Source organism: Motacilla alba, chromosome 2 (genome assembly GCF_015832195.1).
Source record: "Motacilla alba alba isolate MOTALB_02 chromosome 2, Motacilla_alba_V1.0_pri, whole genome shotgun sequence".
Taxonomy (NCBI): domain Eukaryota; kingdom Metazoa; phylum Chordata; class Aves; order Passeriformes; family Motacillidae; genus Motacilla; species Motacilla alba.
Genome location: NC_052017.1, coordinates 36012206 through 36030918, shown reverse-complemented (window position 1 = coordinate 36030918; position 18713 = coordinate 36012206). Strand labels below are relative to the sequence as shown.

The 18713-nt window shown below is 36.8% G+C and overlaps 1 protein-coding gene across 7 annotated transcripts in view; it reads left to right on the top strand.

Moving 5' to 3' along the window:
- SATB1 (SATB homeobox 1) overlaps positions 1 to 18713 on the top strand; it is a 91721-nt gene that overhangs the window by 27111 nt on the left and 45897 nt on the right. For all 7 annotated transcript variants that reach the window (XM_038123143.1, XM_038123192.1, XM_038123167.1 and 4 more), the window contains 2 exons: positions 685 to 808; positions 18259 to 18370. In XM_038123143.1, coding sequence (XP_037979071.1) covers positions 685 to 808; positions 18259 to 18370 — 236 coding nt within the window. The remainder of the gene's footprint in view (positions 1 to 684; positions 809 to 18258; positions 18371 to 18713) is intronic.

The following is an 18713-nucleotide window of genomic DNA, read 5'->3' as shown; positions in this document are numbered from 1 at the left end:
GCTCTTAACTGTTAATATTGCTTGTATTTAATTCCCACTGTGCTTTGTGCTCAAAGTACAAAGGCTTGCCTAAATTCCTTTTTAGTTACTCTAATTCTTCTTTAACTTACAGTATACTATTGCAGAAAACTTTTATAGCTCTGATACATAGATTTTCTTTGGATATCTCATTAAAACTATATTGCATTTTAGTCAATTAAATGATGCATTACAAGAAGGCATTTTACATAAAGTTTACTTAAGAGAAAAATATTTTTGCATATCATGAACAGTACCATCTGTGTGCATTTTGTAAAAGAATGACTTGCTTGCACTTATTGTTGCTGTCTAGGTTCTTAAATTTCATGGCAACAAAAAAGAAAAAATGGTTAATATATTAATGCTTTTCATGATCAGTCGTGAGAAAGCATTACACCTTAAATTGTTTTACCAAGCGCATCAGAGCAGGAAGGTAGAAGTAACATGAAAAAATAGTCGCCACATGCAGCTGATGTATAATTCATGCATCAATACAGCAGATGTGTTGTATAAAGTAATTAACTAATCGGAACAATCAGGAGACCGAGAGCAATCTCCAGATGCATCTGCTTGATGCGCAAAATGAAATCTGTCTGTCTTAAAGGAATGTTCTGCAGCAGGATGCAATCTTGTAATAATCCCTTTTCTAATCTGTGTTTCAAATAGTTGCCCTAAACTAGAAGACTTGCCTCCTGAACAATGGTCTCACACAACAGTAAGAAATGCTCTGAAGGACTTACTGAAGGATATGAACCAGAGTTCATTGGCCAAGGAATGTCCCCTTTCGCAGGTACTTAGCATAACATGTAATAAATAATAAAGCACTATAGGCAACGCTGATGTGAGATTTGAGATTTCTACAGACTGTAGCAAGTAGTACCCGTGGAGTGGATCTGCCAAAAATGCAAATGCATTTGACCACTTCATGATCTTTATAAATATGCCTGATTCATTTTGAACATAGTCTTACAACATTTCCCATGGGGAGTCGTGAAAGGTTGTTTACACCACACTAAAATCATCTCACAGCAAACTGGATTTTAACTGGTTTTTGTCTGCAGTCTTTGAACTGCTTTGATGCAACTACTTTTTTCAAGCACATGTGTTCAAGATGTTAAAAGGCTCTTTACTTACTGCTGTCAAAAGTACTATTGAATCTGAATGCCTGTTAGATAACCTACAGTAGTTTTAAATGCTAATTCATAAACTGAGACAGTCTTTGGCATGCTATATGAGAAGGGAATAAAGAATAAATCTCTTTGGGTGATATGTTGTTGTTACAAAGAACCAAAGGAAAAATCAGTCATTTATTAGTTATAATCAAAATATACCTAAACAAAAATGAGACCTCAATTTATGCATTGCTAAATATTGAACCAATGCATTCTTCAAGCCCTAGTCATATTGTTCTGGTTTTGCCATTCTTTTTGTTCTTCTCTTGTCAAATTACTGCAAAGGCACGACTCATTTTTCTATGCAGTATGGTGTCCAATGATGCTGTGGCGGGAACATGGTAGTTTTTTACCCTCTAAATTTTAAAATGCACAGTGGAGATGAATTCAGTGTACAGATAAATGATGCTAGTTGTGGCAGGGAGGGAGAAAGAGAAATTAAGTGAAGGTATTTTTATGGGGATTTCATTTCTCTTGCTTAGAATACTGGAGTCTTTGTCTCTGAGAGACTTCAGTTAATCTACAGGAGACTACTCTCCTACTCTGTCTAGTTTTCATGAAGAGATTAGCAGACTTGTTTCCCATCACTTTTTTTTTTCCCCTACGGTTAGATTGTTTTCAGTGATGTGGCTCCAATATAGGAAATTTTGAAGTGGAAATAATCAAAATTATCTTCACTGGTTGCAAACCATTCCAGTAATATGTCTATGAAGTTATCTTGTATGTACCTACTGTAAAAGCATGTGAGCTTTTGCGCTGCTGGCTTATGGAGGCTGCAGATAACTTGGGATTTTTCTCCATTTTAATCTAATAGTGCTACTTTTCTCTTGATACTGATAGAAAGCAAATAATTTCTATTGAGGTGGAATATCTCATTTCTATTTGAACATTGTGTTCTGTATATATGTATATATAAAGCAGGAAAAAGCTTTTATAAAGGAATGCTTTACTATAGAAAGTATCCTGGTACAGGAGACAACTCAATTATTACATTCTTTTACAAAAATTTCTTTCAAACTATACTGAATTTTTATGTAATAACTTTAATGGACAAAAAACCATCTTTCTTAATAGCAGCTCGTCAAGTTAATGCTTGAGATGACTAACACCCTACACTACAGAACTCCGATTTGGGACGGTTTGTTTACTGATTTGTATTTCTTTATTTGTAAAAGAATATACTTAAAGCCATGAGCTTCTTTCTGTTGTTAAAAGTGTGCTTATTACTATTGCCATCTCTATCTCCACCAGTGCTACCGTAGTTGGTTGCAAGAATTTAAATAGCTTCTACTTTTCTTTTTTCTTTAAAAACCAAATCGTATTAAGCTTAAAGCACATTTATTTATTCTTAACTTTAGGAAAAACAAGCTTTTACAGTAGTTGATCGAGAGCCCATCAGTCAGTCTGAGTCTTTCTGTTTCCCTCTGGGAGCTTGAGGGAAGATGAGTTGATCTGACAGTGTCCTTTTCACATGAGTTAATTGATCAGAATACTTCCTGTATTTGCCTTACCTCTAACTCCTTGTATATCATTCCTATGGAAAGGGTGCTGATTTAATAGTGCCAGTGTTTTATTAAAGGGATTAAAGTTTTTGAATTGCCCTGCCATGGCCTGCTCCTGCAGCAGAGGTGAGAAATAAGAGCACGGCAGAGGTCAGGAAATGGCGTTTATTTAGGGGATCCATCAAAGTGCCAGCATAGGAAATTCTTCTCCTTCAGGACAGAGAAGGGCTCTCTCCTGTTATGTTTTTCCACGGGTATAGGTAATGCCATATGAAGTGCTTCATCATAAATGCAAACTAATGCAGTGACACCGTACCATAACTTATTAACACTGTTATGGATATAATTTATTAACCACAGAAAAATGACTCAAAGTGGAAACGAGAGTAGTTATTGTTTTCTGTCACTGTCATTAGCAATACTCTGTTTTGTGTAGGTATGGAAGGAGTTGCTTTAAAGTAATTAAGCCGCTGTGCTCAATGCATGGCATCTCTGAAGCTCCATTTTCACTTAAAGTTTAGTGTATTTTCTGCAGCAATCTTGCATTTTGTATATTAAAAAAATGCTCATATTTGTTCAGAATACTGGCATTCTATATACTGAAAAAACCTAAAACAAGCCAACTATTTTATAGCGCAGACATACTTAATAAATTGACAATACGTGAACAAAACTTTGAGAACCAGTCTGTTTCAATTATAGAGTCTTGAAAACTTAACAGTATTATTTGCTAGAGTAGTTTGGGGTTTTTTAAATTTTTTAGCCACTTATTTTCTTGTCCAACTAAAACCTTGAGGTGTAAAGGTATGAACTCTTCATGCCTTTCTTGATAAAATACCACTGTGACTCTTGCTCTCATTAGGAGAGTTGAATACATGGTCCTTTTTGAAGCTGCTGTAATTCTCACTCTGTGGCTGTGTGGCCACCCCTGAAGGTCAGTTTTATTGCTCAGTGTATGAGCCCACATCATGGGGAATCCCTGTCAACATGACTTGGAGTGCTTAGGACGGCCAGGAGCAAACGCGCACCTCTGAATTGCTGTGGAATTGCAAACAGCCGTTCAGACATTTAGCCTCAAATTTTTGGTATCAAGCAGTCAAGGTAAAAGGGCACTTCAAATTTTGCATGGAACACCCAAGCCTGTTCTGAATTATGCGCTAAAGTGCATATTTTCATGCTTTACATCAGGTTTGCAGATTTTATTGCTAGAGACTGGCAGCATGTGCAGATGCCGACTGAAAGACTTTTTGCATTTGATACACACAGCTTGCTTCATTTCTGTTTCCTCTCCAGACCTCTTTTGATGGGGAAGGTAACTTGGAATTTAATCTAGGGCTCAATTTTGGGCTGTCTTGTGCATTCCATTAAATTGGTCTATCTCGCGAGTGGCCTAGATCTCATTTCCCTCCTGTTTTGGCTCTTCAGTCTCCAAAGGGTTGTAAAGAAATTGTTCTACCATCAATTCTTATTTCCAAACCCTTGCACAGAAGCTCTACTCTACTTTGGCCTTCTGGGAGCTGCTCTAAAGTGATCAGGCAGGCAGACAGCTCTGTTGCATTTACTTACTTAATGTTTGTCCTTCAATGTCTCACCTTAGTTTAGCATTCTCATACTTCAATTTCACAGTTTTGCTCTGTTTTGTTTTTTAGTGCATAATTTTCTTCTTACTTCCACTGTTAATAACTGAAATATTATTGTATTATATATTTATTCTGTATTTATTCAGATATTAATATGGGTTTTTTTCCTCTTTTGCTCCTATTGAATTATTACATCTTTCTCTGTTTCTCTGTGTATTTTTATATATATATACATATATATATAAATACTTTTTTATATATATATAAATATATATATACTTATATATATAAATACTTATATATATATATGTATGATACATATAGTTCAATCAACTTTTATAAGGAAGAGGAGAGCAACATGGGGTATTGGTTTAAGCAAAAGGACAGGAAATCCTTTTGATAATTCTAGAACAAACTCACTGTGTGCTTTTGAACATTTAGATGTATCCCTTATCTTGAGTTCCTGTAACCTTTTCCATGAAAAGATGATAACAAGTCACCTACCAGATGATGAGATTGTAGAGATTAATTAGTATCTGGGCACTGCGTTAAAAATATGGCAGTGATCAAATGACATTGACTTTTCTACTGGTATTATCTTGCCTGATTTTTTTTCTACAAAAAGATATTCTAAATGATTGTTGTTAGTATTCACAAACAGGCACTAACAAAGCACTGCAAAAGCACTTCTGAAGCAAGATATTCTTTTTCTTACCCTGTAGTATCCTGAAATGTGCAGGTATTTACTTGGGGATTTTTTTCCCCTCCCTTTTGCTCATCCTTTGAGATTGTTTGTATCTAGTCTGACTCTCAGGACAACCAGGAGTCAGTACAATATAGAAGAGAAATTCCAGGCCTGATATAGAGTACAGTCTCAAATCTCAATGGCTTTTTGTTCAGTATTTTGTAGGGGACATGCAGTATTTAAAAAAAAAAATATCCAGAGGCTGTGATACTCGGGGACATAGTAATTTACGGACTATTTTAAAATTTTTGGAAGATATTTGTGTGTTCCCCCCTTCCCCCGCCTGTAATGTCATTTACATAATTTTGCTCTTGGTGATGAGGGAATAGCGTTTATTTCAGTCAGAGGGATGTATGCTTGCATTGCATGAAACGTATGCATACACAGTACAAGTGCTGGTACGATACCCGAGTCTGCATAGCTTTGCACTTGTGACAAATATAACTATCCTGACTGCGTTTTTAACAAGCTTTCATGCTGTAGTGAATGATTCTCTTCACCTGACATGGGCAGGGTATCGATCATATACTTTCCTTTCTGTTCAGATAGCCTGCCCTGAATTTGCATGCTGTTTTGTTCAGACTTTATATGATCTGGCAGAGACAACAGACAGAAAGCTTTCTTGGAACATCAGTGTTTCTCATTTTACCTGATGTGAAGGCACTTTGCCATCATAGCAAATAGGCAGTTCAATAGAAATCCTCTCACATTTCCATACCGTTGTTCTGATCCACCCTTCCAAAATCCTTACCAAAAAAGTTGTGTTTGCTCAAATTAAAATTTCTGTACCTACAGATAATCAAGGAATGAGCTATAAAGAGTTGCCAAAATATATACGTTTTATGAGCAGTTTTTGATTCATGCTTTACTAAACCAAAAGGTGTTTTTTGCCCCCTCCCCCTTCAATTTTACCTGCCTAGACCTGAGATCAAGTCCTTGGATTTCTTTGTTGCTTGTAAGTCTCTTCTGTCTTCCTCCCCTCCCCCAATAATTAATAACCTGAGTAAGGAATGCAGCTCTTTTTTCTGCTTTAGAAGTTACTGTACTTTAGATTTTAAAGATGCCATTAATTATTTCGGGGAAGTAAATCCTTGAGGGCCTGGGCTCAGCTTTTGGCAGGCAGGGCTTTTCAACCCACCCCCCAGTTGCTCAAGAGCATTCACTGTGATGTCTCTTCAAGCTGACATGGTATCTGGATTTTTAAAACACTTGCAATTAACTATTAAAATTTTTGCCTAAAATTTTTAGTCGTCCTGATAGAATGGGCACTGCAGAGCCTATTGCTGATGGGATGAGCAAGATGGATGTAATAGGTATTTGGGTAGAGCTGTGTGAGGACATTCACAGGGTACTCAACCTTTCAATCGATTGATTGTTTGATCATTGAATTATGTTCTTTAGATACACCTAAACACTCCCAGTGTTAAAGCTACACCAGTCTGTCTGTATAACAAGGATGTAAAGTCACTTTCCAAAACAGTTATGAGGCCTGAAATTATTGTGGGAGGAGGGGGAAAACATGTTTGGTTCTTCAAATAAATGCAGTGTCTGACTTCAGTGGTGTCTGTAAGGTGTCAGCATGTCCCTTGGTATCTGTGCTGTAATGTGATCTGCTTCTGAAAAGTGGAGGAGTCCAAGAGAGGACTGGTGTTAGTGTTGAGGGGTTTTGGGGTTTTTTGTTTGTTTGTTTTGGGGGGTATTTTTTGTTTAATTTTTTTTAAATTTTGTTTTTACACTCCTAAAGTCAGGAGTTATAAGTGCCTGTCCTCCACCAGGCTCTCTTGTGAAAAGTAAAAAAAATTAATGCTTTTTTGGGACTGTGTGTCCCACTTTGAGTACCAACCATTTTTTATTGCATCTTGGCAATTTTGAGAACTGTGTCACGTGAATGATTATCTGCATCACATGGACTTCAAGTTTTAGGGAAGTTACAGGATGAAAAAGGAACACAAATTGTTTTCTTCTGATACTTTTTCCTCCTAAAGCACGCATGTATTGTAGAACTGAGCCCTACTTGACTTCTGTTTTCACTCAGTGTTCCTGAGAATGGTATGTAGAATAACTTGCATTTTAAATATTTGTAGTGATATTCTTCTTTTTGTAAATATACACATAACCATGGTTTTTTTGTTTCTTTTTTTTTCTTCTGGGTACATTTAGTGGGTTAAGAGGCGGTCAAGCACATCTACAGAATTTTGTATTCATTCGTATTTGTTCATGTTTCTTGTATACCTCTTAACACAGTCATGGCCAAGTGCTAACCCTGATTCGTTTCTTTTTTCCATCATTTTATTAGAGAGTTAACAAACAACTTCTCCAGTGTTCTTTAAAGAAGGATTGCAAATAAATATTTTTTTTCTTCTTATTGGCAAATTTTTGGCTGTGGAGTACTGCACAAGTATAAACAACATGAGAGATCCTTTAACATAACATGAGAGAGCCTTTAGTCGCTTTGCTCCCTAGCTTTGGAGCTCATTGCCAATTGAAGTAAGGAAAGCTTGGCTGTTGGGACTTTTAAATCTAGACTTAAAAGTTATTTGTTCTGTTTAGCATTTTTAAAATGATTCTATTAGGAATTGTATGTGCTTCAGTTTTAATTTTAACTCATAATGATTGTAAAGCACCCTGGGATGCTTGCATGAAGGGCGCTACAGAAACCCAAGATTGTATTGTACTGTGTTGTAATGCATTGTATTATTACATGGTACTGGAGTTGGACCACGGACAATTCATATAGAAAGCATTTGAATACTTAGCTAAAGATAAGGGGGGGGGAGGAGGATACTGTCTTTCTTGCTTCTTTTCCCCCTTTTCTATCAGTTATTTTATTAAACTAAATTAACATGGCAGTTATTCCCTAAGAAATGCCAGCATAATTTACTGCTGCAAAGGGGCTCAAAATGTAAACCAGATGATAAACTAAAAATAAAAAAGTCCACATTAAGATTTAATTGCACTTCCCTTTCTATATTACGTTCTTATGTAAAATACATTACAAAACAGTACATTCTTTATCACTTCCTTCACTTTTAACTGAATTTCATTAACAATAAAGAAATATATTGTCTCTATTTTCAGTAATGTCACTTGACAGTTAATCCCTTAACTTGATGTACATGTCTTTAAGATTTTTTTTTTTTTAATAAAGAACACGATAGCACTGACTGGAGCCAAGTATTGCACAATCATGTGATTTGCAAGTTTCCCAGCTCGCAGCTTTGCCAGTGCAGGTCAATTCACACCTGCCACACTTATGCCATTCTGGTCCTCATGTTGCTTTTCCTCAGTGATTGTCAGAGGTAGAGAGAGTTGTGCATGCAGCTCCTTCCTTCCCCCCTCCCTCCCCACTCCAAATGTGTGGTAAACCTTGTGCATTGGAAGTGTCTGCTCAGGAATTAAATGGAGTTTAATTTCTGTCCATTAGAAAGCTGCGATCCACATCGCCAATTAAGCCTTCTATTTAAAGGGCGAGGAGATACGTATGTCTACATCTTAATCACTGCTGTGACTGGTTTGCAGAGACCTTCTCTGACTGGTTCAGTTATTACTAGCAGTGGTGGGAGGCACAGGGATCAGCGTGGTTATAAAACCTACCCAAAAGCTGAGCAAATTCTGTAGGTGCTGTAGCGTCACTGTCAGCAGATTTGAAGCTGAGGTACATCTGTGTTAGGGGACATAGGGGTGTAGGCATAAAGATGAGACAGGGAAAAATTACGTGCATTGATAATAATTTTTACCTGGCAGGAGCAAAAGCAAACAGGACCCACTTGTTGAGAGGCAGTGCTCAGAGACACGCAACTCTCACCTTGTCAGACCGGACTCATTGCATGCCTTCACTATAATCATAACTTAGAAGAAAAGAGATGTGTTTCTCAGACTGAGCAAAACTCTGAAAGCTTGCTTCCCCACCATCACCACTTTTTTTCTTTTTTAATTAGTGATTAAGTTCTTCCTTTTTATATCCAAGAACCATGGTAGGAGAACCCTAAGGCAAGGGTGAGCTTTGTCTCTCTTTCCTTGGACACTTCCTTAACAGCAGCACAAATGGTATCAGATTCTGCTGGTGCCTTGCAGCAGTGATCAGAGGACAGGTTTTTCAGGACAGTAGCAGCCTCAGATGTGCCTCCCTTGAAGCCGTGGAGTAAACTGCTCAAAAGGGAAGGTTCTGTTCCCCAGAGGTGGAATAGGATGAAACATTCTCCTCATATACACCTGTCTCACTTATTTTTATTTTGTTTTTTAAGTACTAAGATTTCCTACACTAAGAACTGCAGTTCCTCTATAAGCTTGCAACAGAAGAGGGGAAAGTGTGTCTGGCTGTGCCTCTGTTCCAAGGGATTTGATAATATACAGTAAACTGTCAGGGAGAAGGATGGGTTTTGTGATGATGGAAAACTGATACACATGCAAAGGACATTGGTATCAAGGTACAAGGTATCAATGGCCTTTCTAGAGCCAGAGAGAAGATTTCAGCTTCATAAGTTTACCTAGGGTGTTTGTATTTGAATCAGTATATTGGGACTTCCTTAGACTTTTAAGGGTTGTGTGTGTGTTTATGTATTCATGTATATATATCACAATAAAATTCCACCAAGATATATGGGCCAGCTTGCACATCCCTGAGCTCCTATATGTGTCCCTTACTCTGCACTTCTTGTAAGGTGGATCTTTGTGTGCTTAGTCTAATTCAGCTATTTTTTTTAAAATTTATATATTTTAATGTTAATGCAATGACTACTCAAGAAAAATTTAGTAAATAGAACCCTAAAGTGCACATACGTATTCCTCATGGAAAGCTGGCTGGAACATTTCTCTTTTGAGATACCTTCATTGAATCTTGGATATTTTTATGAATTCTTCAGAGTGTTTACACTTTTCACAAACTCTTGCTAGTGAAAGATAGCAACACAGAGGCAAAACTAATACCTTGGGTAACACAGCTGCTTACAATGTCACCTTTACAATTTTACGTAGCAAAACTTAAGATTCCATAGTGAATTTCATACTGTAAATTACTTTTCTCCTGACAAATTTTTATGTTTTTCTCAGTACAGAAATAAGTGTTCACGTGCTTTTAGCAGCACATCCCTCATAGAATTTGGGTCTATATGATTAAGAATAATCAGATGTACATGTGGTTCATAAAGAGGCATGTCACGTGAAACAGTAAAACTGAGGCTTAACCATTTAAACTAAGGATAGATAAGGGATGTTACATTCGGCACTAGAGGGATATTTAAGCAAGCAATCAGAGGCATGAGGAATGCACTCACAAGGAGCAGAAATCAATAAAGTTCAAAAAGCTAGTCATACATTTAAAAAAAGAAAGAAAAAAGGTACATTTAGAGGTTACAGAAAGAGATTACAATGGATGTGATGAAAGATCCAGCACAAGAAGTGTTTGGATAAATACTTGATGATTTCTCTAGCTCAGCCACTGGTAACTTGACTGAACATGGAAATTGTTGGATGAAGTTCTAGGGTCTCATTTTTATGTAGATCCCAAAACGGATGCTCAAAATGGCCTCTTTTGACTTTAAAAATCTGCAAAAATGTATGTAGAAAATGGAAAAGAGATTAAAGGAAAGGCTTATCCTTAACACCAAAAGAAATTCAGCAAGACAACTGTTAGTGCTACTGAGTCTGATGACTTCTTGTCTGGACATTGTGCCTTAGGGCTCAACTTCATGCCAGACATCTGATGCTTTGCTTAGCAGAACAGTGGAATCTGAGAAGAGACTTGCTGAAAATCATGTCCTATTTCCCAGAAAGGAAATCTTCCTTAACATGGTGGGTAATATTAAGCAAAAACTAAAATGAAAACAATCATTGTGGCTGGGTGAAGATAGTGCAATTATCAACGTCTCTATCAGGAGTATGTATATACTGCAGGCTTGTAGAAAATTTTAGTGTACACGAAGCTGACTTTAATGCATTAATAGGTCTAAAATGTCTTGTATCACACAAAGCATTTGCATTAGGTTAGTATTTGAAAGCACGTTCATTAGAACAGTATCCCAGATAGGAAACAAGGCAGAAGCACTCTGACCTGGCTGGAACAGTTGTTGGAAAGAAAAGCAGTCCACCAGAGAGGAATACTGAAGGTGTCTCATATTTTCACCAAACCAGTCTGTGAGATCTCCAAGACCCCACCTACCTCTTTATTCCCATACAAGAAAATCTGGTTTGTATCTTGGATTATTCAGATTGTCCTCTTGGTTTCTAGTTTCCCCTAGTATCCATTCATTGCACACCAAGAAGACCTGACTGCAGGTGCACAGGCTTCATGTAGTACATAGCCTACTGTAGGAACAGCAGCCTTCTGGAGAGAGGCTGAGGCTGTCACCACACAGAACTGGTAAGGAGGGATGTATTTTACTGGGGTTCTGTAGACCTAAAGTCCAGCCCAGGCTGGAGCGTGGCTTCTGGGTTTGTCTTCATCCAGCAGAAATTCTGTCTGTACCCCAAGATAGTGTTGTGATGGGCACCAGTGGGGAGAGCTCCTGAAAACATGCATCCCCAGCTCAAGCTGAAAGAGAAGTTTAAAGCAATCTCTTCATTTCATAACAGCTCTTTCAAATGGATTCCTGGCTGAAAAGGATAGCACATTTCTTACCCATGGAACTCTCAAATTTCAGAGCTCTGCTGGCAAAAGCACTTGCATAATCAAAATCTTAGGGTGTAATAACTCACCCCTCAATTTCATTTTCATTCTGTGAAGTAAACCAAGAATTAACTTATTAAATACTGGTTATTTTGCATTCTGTATTTTATCCAAGTTGTTTTTAGGAAGGGTTTAGCCAGGACTTTTACTACTAAGTATCTGCCATTTACAAATCGTGTGCAGTAAAATCAGGATTCTTAAAAAGATTTGTGTTGGACATCTGACAATAAAGCCAAAAATGCGTTATGTCTCCTTATCTTTTATAGGTTGAGGTTGTGACTTCATTTTCTTTCTTTTTTTTTTTTTTTTTTAGTCTAAGGCACTGTGCCATGAAGCTTGTAACGCAGTTATGAAGTTCTTCAAATCTGAATTAACATTTCCCACCTACCTATCTTTCTCTCTTTTAAGCTTTTAACCTTTGTAGATATAAGAGTAGTATCTTGGGAAGCAGCTTTTTATTTGAGCTTTATTTATATCCATCAGTGGGAGATGCTCAGAAAACATTGGGAGAATGCTGCTCTGTCATGCAGCAACTGGGAATTTACATTACAGAATGGTAAAAATAGTGCAAGGATCAGTTCCTTCAGATGCTGAATCCTCATTTCTGATTTTCAAAATCTTCCCATGTGTGGGCATATTTCTATCCATATATAAATATATGTGTATATATGTATATATAATTTGAGTTCTTTTAGTTTTATATCTTCCCTCATTACACCAATGTAGCTCTATGTTTACATTAATACATACATTTATAATACTTAAAGACAACATAAGACAGAAAAGGAAGAGGAGATAATTTCAGTTTTTCAAGGGTAGGAGAAAGGAGGAAAGGCATACTAACGTATTGGAAGAAAAGCTGGTGCCGTCTCTGTAAATCTGCCTTTTATTCAGTTTTAACTTATATGACCAGCATTTGCCATGCAGATCCTTATTCTCCTGACCCTGGCAACAGTTTGGAGGTCAGATAGCCATCCAAGTGCAATGCCAAAGGCACAAACAAAAGTTTTTTTCTTTTCTGTCCATCTGTGGGTTTTTCCCTGATCCTACATGTTTATAGGGCATATGACAACAAATTCCATTGCATTATTTGCTATAGTTCAAGCTAATGGACCAAGGAATTTAACATAATTCTTTGTATGCAGTTAAACTGTCCATGTCAGGACTTCTTGCTCAAAACCAGCTAGTGGCTGGATATATTTGGTTTGCTTTTATTCAGAATGGCAGATGATATTTCTCTGCCATGCCAGAACACTAGGAACGACATTTTGTCCTGATTGGGTTTTTGCAGTACATGGGCTGGCATAGGCTCAGGCAGGCTAAAATCTTTTGATTTGGGGATAATCTTGTGTTATCTGGTTGGGGCTTGAATGTTCTCTTCTCATTTGAAAAAAGGTTAACATGGAGCCATCTGAGAAGTAAGCACTCGTGAGAGTTCAGCTTCTGTTAGAACTGGTGCTTGCTATTTCCACGCAAACAAAAGCCACTGATAGTGGCTAGAATAGGGGAAACAAAGTTCCTCTGTCCTTTATGAAAAGATGCCCCCCTCCATCTGCCCCCAAATCTTTAAGTTCTGTTCTGCAACTTTATCACTATTCAAACTAGGTCTACGGACAAAAGGCTCATAGCTTTTCTCTTTTACTTTTTTTTAAAAAAGCATGTTAAATTTGCAGCATTGGAACATGCCTCCCTGCTGGTGTCTAGGGATGTAAAGCAGAGGATTTATGGGAGACAAAATAGAGTAAAGTCTTAAAAGTTTGGCTTTAAAAAATGGAGCCAGTGGTTTGACAGATTGTTCAGTAAATGTTCATTTTATTGAGAATTATAAAAAAGGTGCTTAACGCCTCTGTACCATTAATATAATACATTAAAAGGGTACTGTCAAGATTAGTGTTTGAGCTCTGAAAATTGACTGTAGGGTTTATGGGCAGCACTGTTCATACTCTGCTTGTAAGATGAGGTATCTTCTACTTACCACTTTACAAAACCATTATGTTGTTACAAGGCTTTATACTGAAAAACTTGATAAATAGTAAAACGTAAATAAAATCTCATTTGAAAAGTGAGAGGATAGTTGCTGCCTGTCTTATAGCCAGTTTTAGCAGATGCGGGTTTGAATGTAAAACAGTTGTGAAAATAGCCAGTGTCAAACTAGTGCAAAATTAAACTTGTGGGGTGTTCTGTTTTCAGTGTCTGTCATTGTTGAAATACTCCATTTCAAAAGCATGCATTCCTTTCTACAGAAAAAAAAAATCAGATTCCTTAGTTGAAATTAATTAGCATTCAGAAACCAGATAGCATGTTTTTGGGTATTCATGAGATCTCTGTTTGAAAAAATGTTTTTAACTTGTAGAAATGTGTTGCAACACACAGATGGGAAGAAAAAGAAAAAAAAATCTCTTTAGCAAGCACTGTGTGTAAAAGGAATATTACATTTTGCACGCTCCTGATTACCCTGTGTAAACAGTTTTTGACATCTGTCTTTATAGTTTTCGAGGAGAGGAAGACTTTGTTAAAAGAACCATTTTTATACAGCAGTCACCATTTCAGTCTTGCTTTACCTGTATTATGAAAGCAGATGGTCTGCATGTCTTTTGAATATTTATAACTATCAAAAACAATCTCTTGCTATTCACCCTTAGGCTTATGAGATGTCAGGACTGTTCTGGTTGAAAAAAAATCATCTTGGGTGTTTACAGAAAGGGGATTACATTAAGCTGAAATGACTATACATTTTCCAGTTTAATATTTGTCCATCAGCTGTTTAATCGTATTTAGATAATTGTGTAAATAAGTTGTTGCAGCCCTTGCCCCTTCCACTGAGCAGGTTTGAAGCTTTAAACACCAATGAATGAGTTGCAAAAAAGCTCAGATTTTTTTTTTCCTAGTTAAACAACCTAGAAGGCCTAAATAAGTTTTGGTTACAATGCTTCTTTTGAGAAAGATGTTTAAATTGCAAAGGAATCCCTGATATCTAATTCAGCCGAGTTGTTTTAGGAAGCTGCTGTGTCTGTTACTCTTTCCTAAGTCTGTTAGCATGTATTTGCTCTGTGTAAATGCTGCAGCCCAAGTACCCCTTCATGAGGCATGAAAACAACCTTATTCTGCCCATATAAAAATAATTTTAAGGTTATTTAGTGGAAGTTTTGGGACTGTGGGGGTTAAAAGCTTTTTTGACTGGAAGCTGAGCAATCACTGATAACAGATTTTGCTGTGGTTGGTTGATTTGGCAGAAAAGCATGAACAGTTTTGGTTTAGATGATTGAATTAACCTGATTAACATTGTTTTTGTTGTTTTGCAAAAAGGACAACAGTATACTTTTAGTGATGATCGAGCAACACTTCACCTGGTTGAAGAGCAGTGTTAGAGGCAATGACTCAGAAATGCCTCCCTTGAAGCACCTGCAGCAGTGGCTGCCGCAACGAGCCAGCATGAAAGGCTCGGGTCCTTCCCGTATCTTGCAGGATGCACCTTGCATTAGATTCTGGCACAAAACAAAAGGTGTCTGATGCTACCATTTTATTGGGTTTTGTTTGATGGGCATATGAAACGATTCCTGCTTGAGATTTATGATATTTCCCCAGGGAGTTCCCCAACTTCTTTGAGAAAAAGATGGTGTCTGGTATTTAATCTCTGGTATTTAATCTTCCAGAGAAAATGGGATTTGGTTCAATCTACGCTGGGTGAACCTCAGCTGAACCTCAGAACAAATTCTACCCCTACCTTCACACAGTTGTTGGATGCCTAATTATAATTAACTTATTTGGCTAAAAAAAGAGCACTTGGGCTGCAGCAGATGGTATCATTCCAGAATAGTGGGATTTCTGTGAAGGTGGCACCATTTCAGATGAGATCTCCCGATTCTCATAACATGACTGCAAGTGATGTGGTTGGGGGGAGGGAGATAGGGGAGAGGGAAAAGAGGGAAATTTGAGATCTTGAAGGCTAACAACTTACTTTCATGGATAAACTACAAGGAGATAAGTTAAGTTGCATATCTGTGACCAGTTTTTGCATTCTCTCAATTTTCTTTGGAACATGTGAAAAAGAAATCTGAGTGATGCATGTGATGCATTGGAATATTTGTATGATATATTTATATTTGTCATCCTTGTATGGGGAGGGCATCTGCCTCTGTGCCTCACAGATAAGGAGGATATGTGCAGTAGTACCAGGATATGATGTGCTTCAAATACAATAATTTTGATTTTGATTATTGATAATTCAAGACGTGGGGAACTCCTCGTTTGTAGTGACCCAGGTAATATGAAAAGCATCAATATGCCTTCAGTCTAGATAGTGAATCTCTAAAGAGCACTAACTCATGGGGTTAATCTTAAGTTTTAGGCCATAAGCATACCAGACATTTATATATATAGATTGGCATTAAAATGTGCAAGAATTCTATAGCAACAGGAAATTTCTATAGCCAAGTGCATCTCTCTGCACTGATGTGACTGCACGTTTGATGACAATAAATAAAGAATAGAAACAATGAAATTCAGTGTTGTCAAGATATTTTCTGAGTTAACAAGGTAATAATATTTTATCTGGCTTGTAAAATTTTGCCTTCAGTGAATTAGTAAATAAATCATTGATTCCTCCTGTTGAGGATTCTTAGCGTAGGTAATATCACTTGAATGTTTGCGTGAAGTGTTCTCAAAGAAAATGCAGGATAATTTTCATTTTTAAATGTGTTTATAATGTCTGTCTTTTTTTTTTTTTTAATCTACTTTGAAGAGCAGGAATGCCATCACAGTGTTAGCCATCAAAGCTTGAAATTCACATTGTGTCAGAGAAGCTAAAAGTCCCAGCAGTGTTTCTTAAACAGACCAGTCCCCATTTTGCACATACAGATCTGCAGTTTCTGCAGTAGTCTGTGCAGTCATCTAATTTGCCAGTTCAGATCCTCAGGACTTTTAAAATCATGCCTTATGTATCAAATGCCCATGTTTAAGATGTTTTAATCTATAAAAGAGCTTAAAAGATAATTTTGTACATATTAAACCTTAAGTATACTATTGTTATACTGGAAATTGCATTTGGGATCAGCTGAGTTTGGTTCTGGTCTTTCAGGCTAGACTATTAAAATTTCACTCTCCTTTTATACCACTGACAAAAGACTTCTATCTAGCTAGTTTCAGAAATGCCAGATTAGTATTAAGAAATGGCAAGAATTTTGGTGATTCAGAGAAACATTAAAATACCTGCCTGATGAATAGGGGATGTCCACATTTGGCATAATCAATGCTGCCTCACTCTAGGAGTTCTGAGCTTCCATGAACAGCTTGCTACTGAGCAATGCCTTAGAAAATGGTTATAATGAACTTCACTAAGATCAGTAAGGAAGGTACGTTTAGTCAGAAATTGGACTAGCCTTTTAAAAGAAGAATTTAAAGTAACATTTTTTGCATTTCTACTCCAGGCTCTTCCTTCCAGTGGCTATTGCAGTTGGTGTAACAAAGGGTTGATGCTCTAAATGATTCTTCAGACAGCACAAATATATCTAAATGTTACATGCTGAATACTGAAAAAATGTAATAATCAAGGCTTTGTCTTCTTGACTGTCATTGCTGCTTTGATACACTGGACAATTCTTGTAGTTACGCCAAAAGTAACTACTTTCCACATAGAAATTTAAAGGGTGGCAAAGTTCAGTCTGTTTAAATTATATTTGCTAATTTTGTTGTTCATACATCATATACTGAGTATAATTTTCAAGTTGGAGCATTATCTCATTTTGCAAGGCTTAGTCTTAATTGATTTGTAAAAGAATGTACTGGAACTGAAAGTTTTATGCATTGTAAATTCCACTATTTTAAAATTGGTCAAAACTGAGCAGAAGGTAAATTTCTCACTGTAGCTATTTGATATCTCGAGAACCTTTGAGAAAAAAAAATCATCTTGATCTTCTTTTGGTCTATTTTACAGCTAATACTCAGTTACAGAATTAGACATGACAATAAGCTTTTCATAAGCCTGTTTTTGCAAATCACTTAAAATACCCTGTTAAGGAAAAACAAGGGTTCATCTTGGGTTATTAGATACATATTTTATTCTACTTATAACTCCATATTTTATCCTATTCATAGGTCATTCAGATAAAGTTATATCTTACGACTTTTTTGGTGTCTTCTCTGTGATAAGTGGCACAGAGGAACTGGACATGGGTAACTGGGTCGCTGCTTGCATTTGTAAAGGCAGCATAGGAATTGTGTGTCTGTGTGGGTGTGTGAAGGGTCAATCAAATTTAAAAGCAGAAATAGGATGAACAAAATACACTTTTAAGATTAGCATCTTCTGTCCAGAGCCCATCCCATTGCATGATGTTTCTTGGTCGATAACTTTGTTCTTCCCTTAGTACATCAGCTATTTTTGCTCCCATTTATGATATACCTTGGTTTGTTTTCATGCTCAATTAATGAGTTTTTTAAAAGGCTTTGGATGATAGGATTTAAAATGCAACATGGTTCTCAAACTTTAAAAATATATTGGTTCAACAATTGAAATAATTTGTGCTTTGACTTGTACGGCTCTGTATTACAGATTTTTTTTTCTTCTCCCCTTTTCACACAGAGTATGATTTCTTCCATTGTGAACAGCACTTACTATGCAAATGTCTCAGCAGCAAAATGTCAGGAATTTGGAAGGTGGTATAAACATTTCAAGAAGGCAAAAGATATGATGGGTAAGCAAAAAAAAAAAATTGCCTTGATGGTGGTTACATACCATTATGTGTCACATTGAGGTCTGTCACAGTCATATAAGAAGCCAGTTCCCTTCACGATAAGTTTAGGATGCTTTTGATGAGTAGATGTAGAAAGTACATATATAGTGAAAGAATTCATTTAAATAAATATTTGCTATTGAAACAGCCAAGCTGACTTGGGTTGCCAGAGATGTAAAGCTGTCATTCTGTAAATCTAGAGATCTTCTACCACCCAGAATAATTGTTTAGAAAACCTGTTCCCGGAACTGTGACGAACTGATTTTTTAATGATATGTATTTTTTTTTCTCGTGCTGGCTAATG